Below are 22255 nucleotides of genomic sequence, written 5' to 3' on the forward strand. Positions count from 1 at the left end.
CATTTGCAAAAATGTTAGCCTTTTCATTATTGGGTATTGTGTGTAGATTGATGAGGGAAAAAACAATTTAATCAATTTTAGAATAAGACTGTAACATAACAAAGTGTGGAAAAAGTCAAGGGGTCTGAATACTTTCCGAATGCACTGTAGATCATATTTAATCACCTGGTTATATCCTAACACAGTGGTTTTAGGAATATCAGGATTGCAAGTCACATTATCCTGGCTTTCAATGTCATGTATAGTTCATATTGGAACCCAGCCAGAATTAGGATATCCAACAAGATAAATTGTTAATCACCCGCAACCTGTATTCAGAATGACTGCCAGGGTAGGGATGATTGAACACTGAGATTACGTCAATCACTTAAACTGTAACAACCATCTCAGTAACAGGTGCAATAAATCCAACTAACTGATTGGATTAGTAGAAAACGGTATGTTATGTATATAAGTTTACCATACAATGAATCAACTAATCAATGTACATGCAAAAACACTGATATTACAGAAAAACAAACCGTTTTGAAAATCTCCCTGCTGGGAAATATTATGTATGGTTCTATGTAGAACCGTTCTTTCATTCCAAATAATCCTTCTTGCCTTCCAAAGAATCATCAAAGAACCCTATCTTCCAAAAACGGTTCTTAGGATGTTAAAGGTTCCAGGTGGCTACCGTTCAGTCAGATCAGTCCTATTAGCCAACGTGCAATCATTGGATAATAAAATGGATGAGCTCTGATCAAGACTATCCTATCAACATTAAAAACTGTAGTATCTTATGTTTCACCGAGTCGTGACTGAACGACGACATGGATAACATACAGCTGGTTGGGTTTTCGGTCCATCAGCAAGATAGAACAGCTGCATCCGGTAAGACAAGGGTCTGTGTCTATTTGTAGATAACAGCTGGTGCACAAAATCTAATATTAAGGAAGTCTTGAGGTTTTGCTTGCCTGAGGTAGAGTATCTCATGATAAGCTGTAGAACCACACTATTTACCAAGAGTTTTCATCTATATTTTGCGTAGTTGTCGATTTACCACGCTGGCACCAAGACAGCACTCAACAACCTGTATAAGGCCATAAGAAAACAAGAAAATGCTCACCCAGAGGCTGCGCTCCTAGTGGCCGGGACTTTAATGCAGGGAAACTTAAATCCGTTTTTACCTCATTTCTACTAGCATGTAAAATGTACAACCAGTGGGGAAAAAACTTCTAGACCACCTTTACTCCACACACAGAGACGTGTACAAAGCTCTCCCTCGCCCTCCATTTGTCAAATCTGACCATAACTCTATCCTCATGATTCCTGTTTACAAGCAAAAACTAAAGCAGGAAGTACCAGTGACTCGCTCAATAAGGAAGTGGTCAGATGACACAGATGCTAAGCTACATGACTGTTTTTCTAGCACAGACTGGAATATGTTCTGGGATTCGTCCGATGGCATTGAGCATGTCACCACATCAGTGACGGGCTTCATCAATAAGTGCATTGATGATGTCGTCCCCACAGTACATTACCCCAACCAGAAGCCATGGATTAAAAGCAACATCCACACTGAGACCTGGCAGTGTGGTGCCAGGATAACAACCTCTCCCTCAATGTGATCAAGACAGAGGAGTTGATTGTGGACTACAGGAAATGGAGGACCGAGCATGTCCCCATTCTCATTAATGGGGCTGTAGTGGAGCAGGTTGAGAACTTCAAGTTCCTTAGTGTCCACATCACCAACAAACTATGATGGTCCAAACTGTCGTGAAGAGGCCACGACAACGCCTAATCCCTCTCAGGAGACTGAAAAGATTTGGCATGAGTCCTCAGATCCTCTAAAAGTTCTACAGCTGCACTGGTTGCATCTCTGCCTGGTTTGGCAACTGCTAGGCTTCCGACCACTAGGCACTACAAAGGGTAGTGCGTACGGCCCAGTAAATCACTGGGACCAAGCTTCCTGCCATCCAGGACCTCTATACCAGGCGGTGTCAGGGAAGGCCCTAGTCAAAGACTGTTCTTTCCGCTATTGCACAGCAAGCGGTACCGGAGAGCTAAGTCTAGGTCCAAGCGGCTTCTTAATAGCTTTTACCCCCAAGCCATAAGACTCCTGAACAGCTAATCAAATGGCTACCAGGACTATTTGCATTGTCCCCCCAACCCCATTCTTACACTGCTGCTACTCTGTTTATTATCCATGCATAGTCACTTTTCCTCTACCTGCATGTACATATTACCTCAATTAACCTGTGCCCCCGCACATTGTTTCTGTACTGGTACCCCCTGTATATAGCCTCGCTAGTGTTATTATATTGTGGCTCTTTTATTATTTTTCTATTTTTCTTTCTTTTTTACTTCAGTTTGTTTTAGTAAATACTATAACACAAATTTTTCTTAAAACTGCATTGTTGGTTAACGGCTTGTAAGTAAGCATTTTAATGTGAGGTCTACACTTGTTGCATTCAGCGCATGTGAAAAATAACATTTAATTTGATTTCAAACGGGTTCTTCTGATCAAAATGGTTCTTGGTAGAACCCTATCGCTCCACAAATAACCCTTTTTTTGTGTAGTGTAGAGTTCCTCCTCCTGAACGCCTTCCTCAAACCAAAACAAAGTTTGAGATAAAATCAGTTATTTTATTTTGGCCAAATGATATCAGCCAAGTCGATACACTGTTGAGAACACAGACACGGATGATATGGCACTGACCCAACATCAATGCAATCACATATTTCTGTCACATCAGCATAATGACCATATTCAAGACCACAAGCATTTTCTTCCTAATTTCTTTAAATTACACACAGACAGGAATTGATTGCTCCTCTATTGACCGTTTTTTTTGCCCTTAACAATGCATTTTTCAAGTGTCAGCAGCAGCACTACAACAGAACTGTGCCTCAATATCCCAGACTGTGTTGAGCTCAGCTCTGGATGTCCACGGTCAATAACCTCACCAGTTTTCATGAATGTTGCTGCAGACCGTGAGGAGAATTACCCAATACTACAGGATGCTGCGTTTACACTGGCTTGGACAACAAAAACAAACATGCCTCAGATAACTTCATCTCTTTGTGAACCATACTTAAACTGAATTACGCTGTCTGTGAAAATTGGCCCAGCAATTATGCCCTGTGATATAATCTTCCCTAAAAATGACCTTTGTACTCTCACATCTTTAATTGAACACATTAAAGATAGCGGCTAATGGTATTAAAACCTTTTCTAATTAGGGACCTGAGCATTGAGGGTTATTTTTTCCTTTTGTTCTTCTGTTCCGTCGGTCGGTCTATTCCCTCCCTGCACACTGCCGCCTACAGCTTGTTAGATAAAGGCAGTGGTTGCAAGGTCAAGTTCACAGTGAGGAGGAATTGGCCACCATTCTGCATTAGCATAAATCCATGTAATCACAGCATTCAGCATCACTGTCAGGTGTGAGAATGTAATAATAAATGTTGGTCTTTGACTCTCTCTCTCTCTCAATGATGTGCATTTCCAGCAGTTTACGAATAACTTAAACCGAACTACACAAGTATCTAACAGAAGTAAATTGTGTTCTGTATCCTATTTAAGTACTACACAGATTGGAAATGTCTTAATCTGTGCATGTGTATTCATATCTACGCTGTTTGTATTTGTGCGCAAATTAAAAAGGTGAAAATGTTTGAACAATACTATGTTATTGTGTTACAATGAAGTGGTAATGTGCTATGTTGTGTATATTCTCATCAATGTCAACCTCTTGTGTTGTTGGGTTGCAGGCATTTTCTGTTCAAACATGGCTCAGGCTCCTCTGCCCTGTTCAGCGCTGCCAGTCAGAACTACCCTCTGACATCTAACACAGTGTACTCCCCACCCCCACGGCCCCTACCCAGGAGCACCTTCTCCAGGCCCATGTTCACTTTCAACAAGCCCTACAAGTGCTGCAACTGGAAATGCACTGCCTTAAGCGCCACCGCTATCACCGTAACCCTCGCCCTCCTGCTTACATATGTCATTGGTAAGTCGGGTATTTCTCCCTATCTATATTATCTATCTCTATATTTTACTGAACAATTTAGTACAGTACAATGTCAGACAGACAGCATAACGTTTCCACTTGGAATTATTCTAATTTTTTTTCATCTCCAACTTTTTGCCAGAGTCATTTTATTTCATGCAATAGGATGAATGCATTGTTTGGGAGGAAATCCATCCAAGTCGTTTTTGAGTCTGTAAGATAAAGGAAGCAAACATTCCTTATGTTCTATCAGAGGCAAATCATTTTTCAAGGTTTTGAAACCCATTAAACATATAACGGTAGTTGGATTTGTATAATGATGTTGCTTTTGTATTGTAGCTGTCATAATGGTTGTGTTTAGAGGTGTCATCCCCCGTAGGGGGTACAGGGGCACATACCCCATCAGATTTCTCCTGTTAAACACATTCTTTTTCGTTTTTTTTATTTGTTCTTGTGTTTTTATTTTGTAATACTACTTGCCACCTAGCAATTTCATGAAGTTGGCTTTATCTTGACCAGATAGGTTCCCAATCTCCCAACCTCATAACTACCTGCCAAGAAGCCATTTCAGTCTATCAATCAAGTTAGAGTAGCTAGCTTGTCTAACTATCTTAGCTGGCATGCCGGCTGGCAATGTTGGTCTACTTTAGAAAAGCAAGCATTTACTAAATGTAATGAATAAGATTCACATTCCTTTTAATCTTTTACTCAGATTTTAGCAGAGATGCAGAGAAACATATTTTCTTTCTTTAAAAAACATAACCAGGAGAATACAGACGTAAAATCAAATCAAATGTCATTTGTCACATGCACCAAATACAACAGGTGTAGACTTTACTGTGAAATTCTTACTTACGAGCCCTTTTCCAACAATGCAGGGTTAAAAAGTATGAAAATTAGCACACAAAAAAGGAAATAGTAACACAATATAATCACAATAACGAGCCTATATACAAGGAGTACCGGTACCAAGTAATTTTGCTGGGAGTACAGGTTAGTTGAGATGATTGAGGTAATGTGTACAGGTAGGGGTAAAAGTGACTAGGCAATCAGGATAGATAATAAACAGAGTAGCAGCAGCGTATGTGAAGAGTGTGAAAGTGTGTTTATGTATGAGGTACAGTATGCTTACATATGGCAGAAAAATATACATATTTTTTTACATAGAATTAAGCATAATGATTATGGCTTTACATTGCAGGGCTAAGCTGTTTCAGGTGTTTGAAAAATTCAAAATTCTCCAACTATACAGTGCCTTGCGAAAGTATTCGGCCCCCTTGAACTTTGCGACCTTTTGCCACATTTCAGGCTTCAAACATGAAGATATAAAACTGTATTTTTTTGTGAAGAATCAACAACAAGTGAAAAGACATTTATTGGATATTTCAAACTTTCTTAACAAATCAAAAACTGAAAAATTGGGCGTGCAAAATTATTCAGCCCCCTTAAGTTAATACTTTGTAGCGCCACCTTTTGCTGCGATTACAGCTGTAAGTCGCTTGGGGTATGTCTCTATCAGTTTTGCACATCGAGAGACTGAAATGTTTTCCCATTCCTCCTTGCAAAACAGCTCGAGCTCAGTGAGGTTGGATGGAGAGCATTTGTGAACAGCAGTTTTCAGTTCTTTCCACAGATTCTCGATTGGATTCAGGTCTGGACTTTGACTTGGCCATTCTAACACCTGGATATGTTTATTTTTGAACCATTCCATTGTAGATTTTGCTTTATGTTTTGGATCATTGTCTTGTTGGAAGACAAATCTCCGTCCCAGTCTCAGGTCTTTTGCAGACTCCATCAGGTTTTCTTCCAGAATGGTCCTGTATTTGGCTCCATCCATCTTCCCATCAATTTTAACCATCTTCCCTGTCCCTGCTGAAGAAAAGCAGGCCCAAACCATGATGCTGCCACCATGTTTGACAGTGGGGATGGTGTGTTCAGCTGTGTTGCCTTTACGCCAAACATAACGTTTTGCATTGTTGCCAAAAAGTTCAATTTTGGTTTCATCTGACCAGAGCACCTTCTTCCACATGTTTGGTGTGTCTCCCAGGTGGCTTGTGGCAAACTTTAAACAACACTTTTTATGGATATCTTTAAGAAATGGCTTTCTTCTTGCCACTCTTCCATAAAGGCCAGATTTGTGCAATATACGACTGATTGTTGTCCTATGGACAGAGTCTCCCACCTCAGCTGTAGATCTCTGCAGTTCATCCAGAGTGATCATTGGCCTCTTGGCTGCATCTCTGATCAGTCTTCTCCTTGTATGAGCTGAAAGTTTAGAGGGACGGCCAGGTCTTGGTAGATTTGCAGTGGTCTGATACTCCTTCCATTTCAATATTATCGCTTGCACAGTGCTCCTTGGGATGTTTAAAGCTTGGGAAATCTTTTTGTATCCAAATCCGGCTTTAAACTTCTTCACAACAGTATCTCGGACCTGCCTGGTGTGTTCCTTGTTCTTCATGATGCTCTCTGCGCTTTTAACGGACCTCTGAGACTATCACAGTTTAGGTGCATTTATACGGAGACTTGATTACACACAGGTGGATTGTATTTATCATCATTAGTCATTTAGGTCAACATTGGATCATTCAGAGATCGTCACTGAACTTCTGGAGAGAGTTTGCTGCACTGAAAGTAAAGGGGCTGAATAATTTTGCACGCCCAATTTTTCAGTTTTTGATTTGTTAAAAAAGTTTGAAATATCCAATAAATGTCGTTCCACTTCATGATTGTGTCCCACTTGTTGTTGATTCTTCACAAAAAAATACAGTTTTATATCGTTATGCTTGAAGCCTGAAATGTGGCAAAAGGTCGCAAAGTTCAAGGGGGCCGAATACTTTCGCAAGGCACTGTACCTCCCCCGGACCACCCCCAACCATCCTCATGTACTTGGTGCACCCTCAGAATTTTGGGGTGCATGTGTTCTTGTCCTTGTCCCATTGAAACTGTAAGAAGCAGTATTTGGACTAAGAGACAAGCAGAAAAGGACAGATATATATTGTTACATAACAGTCTTATGTAGCTATTGGTCTTGCTTAGCCTTTATTCCAGAGTATGACAAATACCATGTAGCAAGTAGTCAGTAGAGATAGTTACATAATACTTCCCGCTGAAAGAAAATAAAAGAAAATGCAAAATAGTGCCAAAGTAAGTCATTATGCCAATTATCAGATGATTTTATACAAAGCAGCTTACACCCATGCATGCATACATTGTACGTATGGGTGGCCCCGGGAATTGAAACCCACAACCTTGGTGGTGCAAGCGCCATGCTCTACCATCTGAGCCCTCCTGCACCAAGTAGGTCTACCCCATAACTGCATGGACTTACTAGTGTACAGTACTGTGTAGTTATATATTATTACACTGGTAGGCCTGTGTCAATTGTAGCTGAATATTGGTATTTGATCAAGAGAAAGTTTTACTTTATTACAACCTTGTTTCTGTCAATATGTCCATTGTAGAGCCAGATATCAATCAGGTCAAATTTGCCTACTATGTTCACTGACATTGGTTATTACTGCATTGTCGGAACTAGAAGCACAAGCATTTCGCTACACTCGCATTAACATCTGCTGACCATGTGTATGTGACAAATAAAATTTGATATGATGACATTATCAATAAACCATTCCATTTAAGAGACTCTAGATTTTGAATTAGCCTTTGATTTGGAACCTCTCATTCATTTCTCATAAGATGATCCTTGCCTAGTGATCAGAGAGCAACAAAAGATTGTTCGTTCAAGGTCCGTAGCCATGAATATAACATCTAAGCCTTGTCTTTAAGCCTGGCGTGGTGTTATTCTAGGACGGACTGATATTAATATGAGAGCATTGTAACCTTCGTGTGCCATCTTTATGGAAAGCTCTGACCCAGAGATGTCTGTGTGTTTTTCCTAATTGAGATGATGCCCTTAAGCTTCCAACAGTAGATCAATAAATATCTTAGGAAATGCAACACAGAGCAAGATGGAAGACTCTACACCTCCAATTTTGATCCTCAGACTTGTAATTTACTAAATTGCATGACCATGCATTAACAGCCCTTTAATAAGGCCGCTTCAAAGGTAGCCATCAGCCCATAGCGAGGGATAGGGATTGTAAATCCCACTCTAACAAATGTTGACTGCATCTTAAAAGTTCTGCTTTATTATTCATTCTTCTACTTTAAAAATTCTAAATTACACACTTTGATTTGACCAAATAAAAATCTATATGGCTACAGTAGTAGATTACATAAATAAAATGCTGAGTAATTTCCGGAGTTTGAAATATTGGCAAACAGCTTTGAAATTAGCTGTTATATGTTAATTCCTTCTAGTTATTAGGCAATCAGTCTAAATCGTAAACAACCAGATGTACTGTCATCACGAATAATGTTGCTATTGTACATAAAAATGTCAAATAAATAACAAAGGTGGAATATCTATCACCCACAAGTCTCTGCTCGGTGGTAAAACATCACAAATCTCAGTGAACATGGAAGGTGCCAGTCACCACAAATCACAGAAAACATGGCTCTCTCTGTGCCTTGACACAGGCCTTTATGGCTTTGCTTGATGGTACCATTGGTGTGATCAACCCTGTTATTTATTTATCTACTGTATTTATCTGTTTTGGTTAATGCTAGTCCAGACCCCAGAAGAGACATCAGCACGGTATTTGTTTGCTGTAGTCACAGCAGGACAGCAGTGGCTGGGCTGGAGCAGTTTGCATTTCAGCGATTTCCTTTGTTTACTGCTGAGCATGTATGTTTTAAATGGACAATATTTGTCTTCATAAGACTCCATCCCAAGCACATTTATACACATTTTGCCAAATCACATGGTGAATATATAATTTGTAACTGATTTGCAAATTATTGTGATGTGTTCCAATTCTAGCACAACATTACACAACACTGGTGCTTGGGTAGGGCACATCCCACTTTATTCTCCACTATTCTGAAGAAAAATGCATTGCTGTTTGAACAGAAAGCTTAGAAATCTAGTAGGTGGTAGGGCCAGTAACAATCCAGGACAATCTGCATTTGACAATTTGTAGACCCCTACCATACAGCTATTTAAGCTACAACTGAATTTTCCTTTGACCTCACACAACATAATGGGAGGAATGCCTCAAAGACAACAGTGACATGTCATTGTGTCATACTTAGAGAATGCACACAAGCCCCAGGGCGATGAATGAATGATGAGATTAGAGAAACAGAAGAACATGCAGGCATACTGCTGATATAGCACGGTAAGCCACACTGTCTGATTCTGACTGGGAGCAAATACCAACTACTCCATTCTCCTCAGAAACACTCTTAATTCACTAAGGGGACAACCTGATGCTAATTAAAAATACTCCAAAATGTCACCCACATACCCAGAGGTGATATGCGCTGAAGGGAAAGTTACCGTTGCCTGTCAGAATGCTGTCAATGCAGGAAGGAACCATGTCTCCCCTGCCACCTCAACCACCCCCATCACCACTTTCTCTCTCTCCTCTGTGTCTGTGATTGAGTTATCCCACAGCGGTTCTTCTAACTGCAACACTTCACCTGTTTATGAGTGCAATAACTTATAAGCAATAAAACTCACCTACCTTTTGAGGAGTTGCTTTGGTATTGAGTAAAAGAAAAGCCCTAATGAAGTTTAGATATCTCTCTCCAAGGTGTATTGACAGACTGCGACTCAGAAAGGGGAACAATGTTCCTGGGAGAAAATTAAACGTTTATATTTTTTCAGTTCATTAGGGCGCTGTAAAGGATAGCTGTCAGCTGTGGTATTGGTTTAACAGACTGAAAAGTGTTAGGATCAATAAGACTGAGTAATGTCAAAGGGTCAGAGTCAGAGTCTCTGTGTTGAAAGGGAACCGGGCAGCCATGGAATTTATGATTCTAGGCGACTTGCCTTGAAGGTAGCAGACCTTTCATGCCTCATTGTGATCGTATTGATCGATCCATTTTCTCTTCAGTATCTCATTAGTATTCTGGTCGCGGCTCTATAAACCAAACAATGCCCTTTTTGAAGAGAGCGGAGGCTGGGGTGCAGGGGGCAGGCAGTGAATTATTTCACCCAGTACAGGGAAGTTTAGATCAAGTGCCAATCTACTGGAACTGACACCTCTCCTGAAGCTCAGAAGGGACTTTGAGGACAGTAGGTGTAGGACTAATACTAATCACACTGGTATTAGGAAGTATCTTTTCCCCGTACTCAACCATGTTTAATGAACCTCTTCCTGGTATTGGACAACAATAGAGACCGAAGGCAGAGGCTATATGTCATACTGAAACATGTTCTGGTAGTAATGAACACACAAATCAATCTGCCATGATAATGTGGTAAGAATAACCATAATTGGATATTTTTGCCATTATGCCCACCAGAGCTGAATGTCTCTGGTTCAGTTCCTTAGAGAACACCTTTTTAACAGTACAAAGTGTCAAACGTCTGCATACTGGCAGCCATATTGACAAAAAGAGCCAAGTATGTCTTACCTTTCATGTTTTGTCCTCTGGTGTCACCGTGCCAATGTGGGGTCTCACCTGATTAAGCAGGTCTTTACTTTCAGATGACTTGCTGCTAGTGTTACAGTAGGTGACTGTCACCCATAGCTTTAATGCAACACAATCCAATTCCATCCTCTTTTTTAAATTATAGTGGCAGAATTATTTTTGCTACTGGCCCTATAGTATACAGTGCCTTTAGAAAGTATTCACACCCCTTGACTTTTTCCATATTTTGTTGTGTTAAAAGGGATTAAATTGAGATTTTGTGTTACTGGCTTACACTCAATACTCCAGAATTGTACAAATTAATACAACATGAAAAGCTGAAATGTCTTGAGTCAATAAGTACTCAATGCCTTTGTTATGGCAAGCCTAAATAAGTTCAGGAGTAAAAGTTTGCTTAACAAGTCACATAATACGTTTCATGGACTCACTCTGTGTGCAATAAAAGTATTTAACATTATTTTTTAATGACTAGCTCATCTGTACCCCACACATAAAATTATTTGTAAGGTCTGTCAGTCGAGCAGCCAGTTTCAAACAGATTAAACCACAAAGACCGGGTAGGTTTTCCAATGCCTCGCTAAGAAGGTCACCTATTAGTAGATGTGTAAAAATAAAAAAGCAGACATTGAATATCCCTTTGAGCATGGTGAAGTTATTAATTACACTTTGGATAGTATATCAATACACCCAGTTACTACAAAGGTACAGGCGTCCTTCCTAACTCAGTTACCCGAGACGAAGGAAAACAATCAAGGATTTCTCCATGAGGACCATGGTGACATTAAAACAGTTACTGTACATAGTTTAATGGCTGTGATAGGAGAAAACTGAGGGTGGATCAACAACACTGTAGTTACTCCACAACACTAACCTAATTGACAGAGTGAAAAGAAGGAAGCCTGTACAGAATAAAAAATATTCCAAAAACATGCATCCTGTTTGCAACAAGGCACTAAAGTAATACGACAAGAATAATGTGGCAAAGCAATTAACGTTTTGTCCTGAATACAAAGTGTTATGTTCAGGGTAAATCCAATACAACACATGACTGAATACCACTCTCCATATGTTCATGTCTAGTGGTGGCTGCATCATGTTATGGGTATGCTTGTAAATCGGACTGCAGAGTTTTTCAGGGTAAGTAGAAATGGAATGGAGCAACATCCTAGAGGAAAACCTGGTTCACTCTGCATTCTACCAGACACTGGGAGATGAATTCACCTTTCAGCAGAACAATAACCTAAAACAAGGCAAAATATACACTGGATTTGCTTACCAAGACAACATTGAATGTTCCTGAGTGGCCTTGTTACAGTTTTGACTTATATTGACTTGAAAATGAATAGCAAGATTTGAAAATGGCTGTCTAACAATGATCAACAACCAACTTGACAGAGCTTGAAGAAAGAAAAAAGGGCAAATATTTTACAGTCCAGGTGTACAAAGCTCTTAGAGACATACCCAGAAAGACTCACAGCTGTAATCACTGCCAAAGGTGATTCTAGCATGTATTGATTCAGTGGTGTGAATACTTACGTAAATGAGATATTTCTGTATTTCATTTGATACATTTGCAAAAATGTCTAAAAACATGTTTTCACTTTTATGGGGTATTATGTGTAGATGGGTGAGATTTTTTTTTAAAAACATGTTGAATTCAGGCTGTAACACAACAAAATGTGGAATAAGTCAAGGGGAATAAATACTTTCTGAAGGCACTGTAAGTGCCATCACAACAGTATTGCTGTATCATGAATATTAATCTATTCATTTGCAAAGTGATACACTCTTAGAAAAAAAGGTGCCATCTAGAACCAAAAAGGGTTATTCGGCTGTCCACATAGAAAACCCCTTTTAAGAACACTTTTTGGTTCCAGGTATAATTATTTTGGGTTCCATGTAGAACCCTTTCAGTGCAGTACTAAATACAGTATACAGTGCATTCGGAAAGTATTCAGACCCGTTGACTTTTTCCACATTTTGTTACATTACAGCCTTATTCTAAACTGGATTAAATAGTTGTTTTTCCCCTCAACAATCTACACACAATACCCCATAATGACAAAGTAAAAATAGGTTGTAAGACATTTTTGCAAATGTATAATTATTTAATTCTTTACAAATATCACATTTACATAAGTATTCTGATCCTTTACTCAGTACTTTGTTGAAGCACCTTTGGCAGCGATTACAGCCTTGAGTCTTCATGGATATGACGCTACAAGCTTGGCACACCTGTATTTGGGGAGTTTCTCCCATTCATCTCTGCAGATCCTCTCAAGCTCTGTCAGGTTGAATGGGGAGCGTCGCTGCACAGCTATTTTCAGGTCTCTCCAGAGATGTTCGATCGGGTTCAAGTCCGGGCTCTGGTTGGGCCACTCAAGGACATTCAGAAACTTGTCCCGAAGCCACTCCTGCGTTGTCTTGGCTGTTTGCTTAGAGTCATTGTCCTGTTGGAAGGTGAACCTTCAACCCAGTCTGAGGTCCTGAGTGCTCTGGAGCAGGTTTTCATCAAGGATCTCTCTGTACTGTGCTCTGTTCATCTTTCCCTCAATCCTGACTGGTCTACCAGTCACTGCAGAAAAACATCCCCACAGCATGATGCTGCCCTCACCATGCTTCACCTTAGGGATGGTGCCTATTTTCCTCCAGACGTGACGCTTGGCATTCAGGCCAAAGAGTTCAATCTTGGTTTTATCAGACCAAATAATCTTGTTTCTCATGGTCTGAGAGTCCTTTAGGTGCCTTTTGGCAAACTCCAAGTGGGCTGGCAGGTGCCTTTTACTGAAGAGTGGCTTCCGTCAGGCCACTCTACCATAAGGGCCTAATTGGTGGAATGCTGCAGAGATAGTTATCCTTTTGGAAAGTTCTCCCATCTCCACTATTGCTCTGTCAGAGTGAACACCTCTCTGACCAAGGCCCTTCTCCCCCGATTGCTCAGTTTGGCCAGGCGGCCACCTCTAGGAAGAGTCTTGGTGGTTCCAAACTTCTTCCATTTAAGAATGATGGAGGCCCCTGTGTTCTTGGGGACCTTCAATGCTGGAGAAATGTTTTGGTACCCTTCCCCAGATCGGACAATACGGACAATTCCTTTGACCTCGTAGCTTGGATTTTGCTCTGACATGCACTGTCAAATGTAGGACCTTATATAGACAGGTGTGTACCTTTCCAAAACATGTCCAGTCAAATGAATTTACCACAACTGGACTCCAATCAACTTGTAGAAAAATCTCAAGGATGATCAATGGAAACAGGATGCACCTGAGCTCAGTTTCGAGTCTCATAGCAAAGGGTCTGAATACTTATTTAAAAAAGGTATTTATATTTTTTTTATCTTCAATACATTTGCAAAAATTTCAAAAAATCTGTTTATGGGGTATTGTGTGTAGATTGATGATTTTTTTTTTACTCAATCAATTTTATAGTAAGGCTGTAACATACATTTTTGGGGGGGAAAAGTCAAGGGGTCTGAATACTTTCCGAATGCACTGTAAGTCAGTGGAAGTCACTTCAACTCTTTCTACTGCAACTGTTCAGTTGTACCACTACTAAAGAAACGTTCTCTCACTGTCAACTGCATTTATTTTCGGCAAACTTAACGCGTAAATATTTGTATGAACATAAGATTCAACAACTGAGACATAAACTGAAGAAGTTCCACAGACATGTGACTAACAGAAATGGAATAATGTGTCCCTAAACAAAGGTGGGGTCAGTATCTGGTGTGGCCACCAGCTGCATTAAGTACTGCAGTGCATCCCCTCCTCATGGACTGCACCAGATTTGCCAGTTCTTGCTGTGAGATGTTACCCCACTCTTCCATTAAGGCACCTGTAAGTTCCCAGACATTTCTGGGGGGAATGGCCCTAGCCCCCACCCTCCGTTCCAACAGGTTCCAAACGTGCGCAATGGGATTGAGATCCGGGCTCTTCGCTGGCCATGGCAGAACACTGACATTCCTGTCTTGCAGGAAATCACACAAAACTAGCAGTATAGCTGGTGGAATTGTCATGCTGGAGGGTCATGTCAGGATGAGTCTGCAGGAAGGGTACCACATGAGGGAGGAGGATGTCTTCCCTGTAACGCACAGCGTTGAAATTGCCTGCAATGACAACAAGCTCTGTATGATGATGCTGTGACACACCGCCCCAGACCATGATGGACCCTCCACCTCCAAATCGATCTCGCACCAGAGTACAGGCCTCGGTGTAACGCTCATCCCTTCGATGATAAACGCAAATCCGACCATCACCCCTGGTGAGACAAACCCACGAAGAGCATTTTTTTCTTCAGTGAATAGCACTTTTTGCCAGTCCTGTTTGCTCCAGCAACGGTGGGTTTGTGCCCATAGGCAATGTTTTTGCCGGTGATGTCTGGTGTGGACCTGCCTTACAACAGGCCTACAAGCGCTTAGTCCAGCCTCTGTCCTCAATAGGCTGAGAGTCTGAGCACTGATGGAGGGATTGTGCATTCCGGTACCTGTTCCACAGGTGTGATGCTAGGATGTACCGATCCTGTGCAGGTGTTGTTACACATGGTCTGCCACTGCGAGGACAGAGGCTGTCAATCCTGTCTCCCTGTAGCGCTGTCTTAGGCGTCTCACAGTACGGACATTGCAATTTATTGCCCTGACCACATCTACAGTCCTCATGCCTCCTTGCAGCATGCCTAAGGCACATTCACGCAGATGAGCAGGGACCCTGGACATCTTTCTTTTGGTGTTTTTCAGAGTCAGTAGAAAAGGCCTCTTTAGTGTCCTAAGTTTTCATAACTGTGACCCTAATTGCCTACCGTCTGTAAGCTGTTTGTGTCTTAACGACCGTTCCACGGGTGCATGTTCATAATTGTTTATGGTTCATTGAACAAGCACGGGAAACAGTGTTTAAACCCTTTACAATGAAGATCTGTGAAGTTATTTGGATTTTTATGAATTTAATTATCTTTGAAAGACAGGGTCCTGACAAAGGGACGTTTCTTTTTTGCTGAGTTTAGTACTACTGATAGTAACTCATTAGCTAAAATGGTGTGGGAGGCAGCCAGTTCCATTTGATGCTTTTGGTCCATGAGCTGAACTGCGTTTAGGAAAATACTCATTGGATTCCCGGTCTGTTTGAAACAAGAGTGGTGTTGGATCCTGCACATCCAGCCCCCTGCTGAGAATCCAATCCAGCGCTTGCTTTTCATTACCCCTCCCCAAAGTCTTCCCACAGATCTCTGCAGGGCACCAATACAGAGTAATGCAAACTGATGCCCCCAGTAATCTCACTATCACATGGATAAAGCCCTGATTTGTAGCTACTTTAAGACAATGGTATCATCATGGGGACCCAGCGTGGTAGGTCAACTGTTGAACATAACCTAATTTTGCCCTCCAAACACGCTGCTCATGAGTTTTGCGATTTCATTCTTTCTGGGCATACTCACTGGCTAGTTTAAAGTGTTGCCTGTCAAAGGAGAACAGCTATTGATAAAACATAATTGGGCAGTGTGATGCTTTAGGCATTTAGCTCTGGGTTCTCTCTACTTTATTCCTCTAAATCGGAATAAGACTCATCATAAATGTGCAGTGAAAGGTGCAAGTAGCTATAGTAGTCTATTGTCTATTGTCCTTTAAAGGTCACATCTCCTACTGTCATGTGTTTATGGGAAACAATATAGTTCTAAAATATACATGTTGTACTTTTACATCAGACTTCATTTGTTAACAGTATATTCGTTTTGGGTTGTGTTGGTGCATTGGAGAATACTTTGCTTTGTTGATTTATCATTTATTTTAGATTTCCAATTATTTTCCTGTAAAGCAAAAATAATTGTAGTTTTTTAAATGTCTGTTTATTAGCAACAAGAGAATCATAATGTGATTATATGGTTCGGCCTGAATCAATTAACAAGTTACAAGACAATAGTTCAAAGCAGCTTAATAAGGAGAACACTGCAGTTGCCTCCTGAGCCAAACATTCCCTCTCTTTCTTATTTACAGAGAATATTTAATCAAATTGTCTCTGCCTCATTATTGGCAGACCCCAAACAAAACTCTTATCTATTATTGTGGCGATATGTTTCTCTCTCAATTTCATTACAACTATACAGCTGTCTGTTTCTCTGGGTCTACCCAAGTAGAAGACAAGAGTTTAATCTAATTCTTCCCTCTAAACTGCATAATCATTATGTGCATTATACATTTTAAAAGCAGGTACTATCAATTATTCTTCCACTGAATATGTAAAACAGATGCAAATTGGTGTGAACTACTTTCACTCTAATTAGGCATTCCCACTCAGCTGGCTGCTAAAAAAAACTATATTTTTCAACAGGAATTCTTTAAGACCTTCCGCCAATATGACTGGCCTAGCTGCGTTTTAAAGATAGATGAAAAGGAAAAGGCTTTGAAGCGGTCAGGGGTGAATTACATTGATCTGCGTATCTAAATGCTGCACTAGTGAGTGAATGGCTGTTATACAGAGCAGCACCTTTCTGAAACATACTCTGTCTCCACCATGGCTAATCAGTGCAGAGGAGTCCTGCTGGGTTAGTGGTTTGTTAAGGCTTATGAATCAGGTGGTATAGTAGTTAGCTACTAATTATCCTGCTCTCCCTTTGGTAGTTAGGTCTTTCTGTTTTGTTCTGAAATTATACTGAACAAAATATAAACTCAACATGTAAAGTGTTAGTCGCATGTTTCATAAGCTGAAGTAAAAGACCCCAGAAATGTTCCATATGCAAAAAAAACGTATTTCTCTAAAATGTTTATTTACATTTTGTATGTTTACAAATTTATTTACATCCGTTAGTTAGCATTTATCGTTTGCCAAGGTAATTCATCCACCTGACAGGTGTGGCATATCAAGAAGCTGATTTAAACAGCATGGTCATCACACAGGTGCACCTTGTGCTGGGGACAATAAAAGGCCACACAACACAATGCCACCAATGTCTCATGAAATTGGCATGCTGACGGCAGGAATGTCCACCAGAGCTGTTGCCACATAATTGAATGTTCATTTCTCTACCATATATCGCCACAACGTCGTTGTAGAGAATTTGGCCGTACGTCCAACCGAAGACCACATGTAACCACACCAGCTCAGGACCTCCACATTTGGCTTCTTCACCTGCGTGATCATCTGAGACCAGCCACCTGGACAGCTGATGTAACTGTGGGTTTGCACAACCAAAGAATTTCTGCACAAACTATCAAAAAAAAACGTCTCAGGGAAGCTAATCTGCGTGCTCGTCGTCCTCACCAGGGTCTTGACCTTCCTGAAGTTTGGCGTTATAACCGACTTTAGTGGGCAAATGCTCACCTTCAATGGCCACTGGCATGCTGGAGAAGTGTGCTCTTCACAGATGAATCCTGGTTTCAACTGTAACGGGCAGATGGCAGCCAGCGTGTGTGTATGGCGTTGTGTGGGCGAGTGGTTTGCTGAGGTCAACGTTGTGAACAGAGTGCCCCATGGTGGCGGTGGGGATATGGTATGGGCATGCATAAGCTATTTGAATGCACAAAGATACCATGACGAGATCCTGAGGCCCATTGTTGTGCCATTCATCCGCCTCCATCACCTCACGTTTCAGCATGATCATGCACGGCCCAATGTCACAAGGATGTGCACACAATTCCTGGAAGCTTAAAATGTCCCAGTTCGTCCATGGACTGCATACTCACCAGACATGTTACTCATTGAATATGTTTGGGATGTTTTTGATTGACGTGTACGACAACCTGTTCCAGTTCCCGCCAATATCCAGCAAGTTTGCACAGCCATTGAAGAGGAGTGGGACAACATTCTACAGTCCACAGTCCACAATCCACAACCTGATCAACTGTCGAAGGAGATGTGTCGTGCTGCATGAGGCAGATTGTGGTCACACCAGATACTGACTGGTTTTCTGATCCATGTCCCTACTTTTTTTTAAGGTATATGTGACCAACAGATGCATATCTGTATTCCCAGTCATGTGAAATCCATAGATTAGGGCCTAATGAATTGTTTTCAATTGACTTATTTCCTTATATGAAGTGTAACTCAGTAAAATCTTTGAAATTATTGCAGGTTGTGTGTATGTCTTTGTTGATATCTTTGTAGTTAGTGCATGTCTCTGTGTGTGTTATGCCTTTGTTTGGTTTGATTAGGATCCCCATTAGCTGACAGAATGAAGACAACTAGTCTTCCTGTAGTCCGGCACATTGTTCCTTTGTTTAACCAGTCCTACGTTATTATAGGGTGTTGGGGTGCATCCCAATGCAAAAATATGTATGTTGTAGGTAGGGAAACCATGAGAGTTGTGATGTTTGTCCATTTCTGAATTTTCTGGCACTCTTAACAATTTAAATGACTTCCAAGTTATCCCAGAACTTTTTTACCCAAATAGATTTGAACGCTTACTCTGCAAGTGGGGAACTGGCTCTGCCAGTCTTAGAAATGCTCCTTGGATTACTGGGAATGGAACTACATTAGGGATCTCTGTTTTGACATATTGTAAACGATGAGCCAAACATTGTGGTTGTGGAATTACATTTTTGAATCTCTCAATTAATTACATTCCATAGCTGCACATTAAATTCATTTTTAATTTTGACCAATCCATTACTTAGAGAGGCACATAGTTTATCCCCCCTTTCTTATCAATATTCCATTAAATAGATTTCATGAACCTCATACTGTAAGATACCAGTCTTATATCTAGTAAAAAAACAAGGTTATTTTGGTTTGTTATATCACATTTCGATGTAGTAACTGAAAAGAAAGTGAAGTTGTCATGAATGAAAGGCGAAAAATGGCATACTAATGATGTACAATTGCTTTACGGTGTTGTAATAAGCATAGGAGCAGCAGGATGTCTTAGAAACAGTATGTTAATGTTTCTCGCTCCCAGCCCTAATAACTAGTCCTCTGTCAAATAACTAATATTGTGATATACAGCCGAAGTGGCGGAACCTGTAGCACATCCATACTGTATTTAGTTACTGTGTTTGCTGCAGCCAGGTTTAATCAGATGTCTTACTCTTAGGTTTTGAATGATTAATGCCCTGAGTTTCTTTTTCTAGCACTAATCCTCCCGTCCCATGCTAAACCATGGCTCTCCCCTACAGCAGTGCACTTGTTTGGGCTGACCTGGCACCTGCAGCCAGTGGATGGGCAGCTCTATGAGAATGGACTCAGCAAACTGAACAGAGACTCAGAGAGCATAGACATAACCTTTACTCCCTTCGGTCTGCCCGGCCTCAACAACACCAACAAAGGTAAGCGGTGGTGGGCAAAGATTGATGTTATGAAGCCTCTAGGTTTTAATTCTCACTGTTAGACCACGCAACAAAAACTAGAGCAAGAGTGTTACCTCAGGAGGTTTTCCATGGGCTCTCTCATCCTATTTGTCTTCCTCTGTGTTTACATGATAAACCTGTTGTTTCATAACCAGCGTGTTGGATGCAATATGTTTCGACAGGGATAATTATTTTCCTCTTGTCTGATGCTGAATTGCATTTCAGATAAAGGAGTGCGGTACTGTACTGTAGATGGGTGGGTTGCTCGGGTGATGCACAGGTCATCCCCGAGTTAAAACACCTCATGTTCGCAGGGCATTGCCTCCATTAGCACGACAAAGATCTGATTATAGAAATGTCCCATTTTCGAAAAATAAACTCATAGAATCATCGAGATAGAGAAATAGAATTATTCCAATAACACCAGACCAACCCTGGGGTCCCAAACGCCGCAGACATACAGTTCCATATCGGCAATGAGTGAAATAATTCAGTTCCATTCCACATAATTCAATTCCATTTCTATAAGTGCGTGAACCAGAAAATGTTCTCTGCAACTAGGACAATGTTGAAGAGTAGATTAAAATCAAATCAGTTATGAAAATATTGGATTGCCCTGCATAAGCACATAATGAATCTCAGTTAAAGCTTGGTGTCTGAGTTTCAGTATTTCCATATCATAGCCCTCTGACAGGGGAGGAATAGGAAACACTGCAGGTACTACTGCTAGATTGACACAATGTACAAGGCTGTGTGCACTCTGTGGCTGGTACAATGTAGCATAGCTATGCCGGGTCACATTAGCATGCATTGACAATGAAGTAATCAGGAGGAGCTTCATGGGCAGTTAATTAAAGTAAGAGAGCGTGGCTTAATCCCCTAGCAGGCTACAGCCTACAGCATCATTGTTAACTCTTTCAGACCAGAGATCCTACAGCCAGCTCCCCTTCACAACCTCCCTGTTCTATGAAACAAACACTGCATACTCACCAGACATGTCACCCATTGAGCATGCTTCGGATGTTCTGGATCGATGTGTATGACAACGTGTTCCAGTTCCCTCCAATATCAAGCAACTTCGCACAACCATTGAAGAGGAGTGGGACAACATTCCACAGGCCACAATCAACAGCCTGATTAACTCTGTGATGGAGATTTGTCACGCTGCATGAGGCAAATGGCGGTCACACCAGATACTGACTGGTTTTCTGATCCAGGCCACTACCTTTTAAGTTATCTGTGACCAACAGATGCATATCTGTATTCCCAGTCATGTGAAATCCATAGATTAGGGCCTAATGAATTCATTTCAATTGACTGATTTCCTTATATGAAGTGTAACTTAGTAAAATCATTGACAATTTAGCATGTTGCATTTATATTTTTTATTCAGTATAAATAAGAATGTACCCGTGTTTGAGCCCGCGTGTTGCTAGTGATGTCTACCCGACAGCACTGTAGAGATCACAATGGTGAGTTAGACATCTCTGATTGGTGACAAAATGAAGGACTGCATGAAACACAGAGTCAAGAGCCTTCAGTGTAGGGCTTGAGGCGTGCACATAAATAGTATACACAGAGAGAAAAGTACAACAAATCAACTATTTTCTGACAGCAAAAGAAAATCAAGCTTTGTGCCGGTAATAAAACCCAATACGCAGCTCGAGTTTCCTGACAATGTTCTCTACAATGTTCTCAACTTTTCATCTACCCAAACTCCCAGATATTTGTACATTTTGACTTGCTCTGTAGAATGTCATTCCAAGGTAGTAATTACATGGTTTTCAGAGTGATTAGTATTGGAAAATACCATTCATTTTGTTTCAGAGGAATTCAGAACAAGCTTCAAATTATACAGATTCTGTTGAATGATGTTAAAAGCTGTCTGCTGTCTGCTGTCAAACTGCTGCCACTTGAATAGAGAAGTGTAATCTGCATAAAAATGTACATCAGCTGTCTTTAATATGTCTCCCAATGTTGTTGATATAGAAAATAAACGGGACCTAAAATGTATCCTTGAGGCACATCCGAGCACAACTCCACGGTGTCTGACAACCGTCTGCCTTAACACACTGGGTTCAATTTGACATGTAGTTCACAAACCACTCCAGAGCATGACCAGTAATCCCAATACACTTCAAATCTCTGCACCAAGACAGTGTGGTCCACTGTCACAAATGCCTTTGACAAGTCTATGAATACAGATACTCAATGCAGCTACTTATCCAGAGCAGAGTGAATATCATTCAAAACCTTCAAAGTTGCTGTGACAGTGCTGTGGCTAGACCTGAAACCTGAGTGCATACCACGCAAAATATTGTTTTCCTGGAGGTAGGACTTTTAGCTGCTTATTGACTAGGGACTACAACACCTTTGTCAGAACAGACTATTTAGATATTGGCAGATAGTTATTCAGTAGTTATTCAGTAGTGGGATCACTTTCATTCAAAAGAGGTATGATAAATGCTGATTTCCATAACTTGGAGATTATTACATT

General features: G+C 40.8%; 1 protein-coding gene across 1 annotated transcript in view; it reads left to right on the forward strand.

Annotated features, from left to right (window-relative positions):
- The window catches only part of tenm1 (teneurin transmembrane protein 1), a 244532-nt gene that overhangs the window by 100990 nt on the left and 121287 nt on the right, over window positions 1–22255 (forward strand). The window contains exons 5-6 of the mRNA XM_036937297.1: window positions 3754–3992; window positions 19588–19737. Of these exons, the coding sequence (XP_036793192.1) occupies window positions 3754–3992; window positions 19588–19737 (389 nt within the window). The remainder of the gene's footprint in view (window positions 1–3753; window positions 3993–19587; window positions 19738–22255) is intronic.

The sequence above is a fragment of the Oncorhynchus mykiss genome, chromosome 12 (assembly GCF_013265735.2).
Source record: "Oncorhynchus mykiss isolate Arlee chromosome 12, USDA_OmykA_1.1, whole genome shotgun sequence".
Lineage (NCBI taxonomy): Eukaryota > Metazoa > Chordata > Actinopteri > Salmoniformes > Salmonidae > Oncorhynchus > Oncorhynchus mykiss.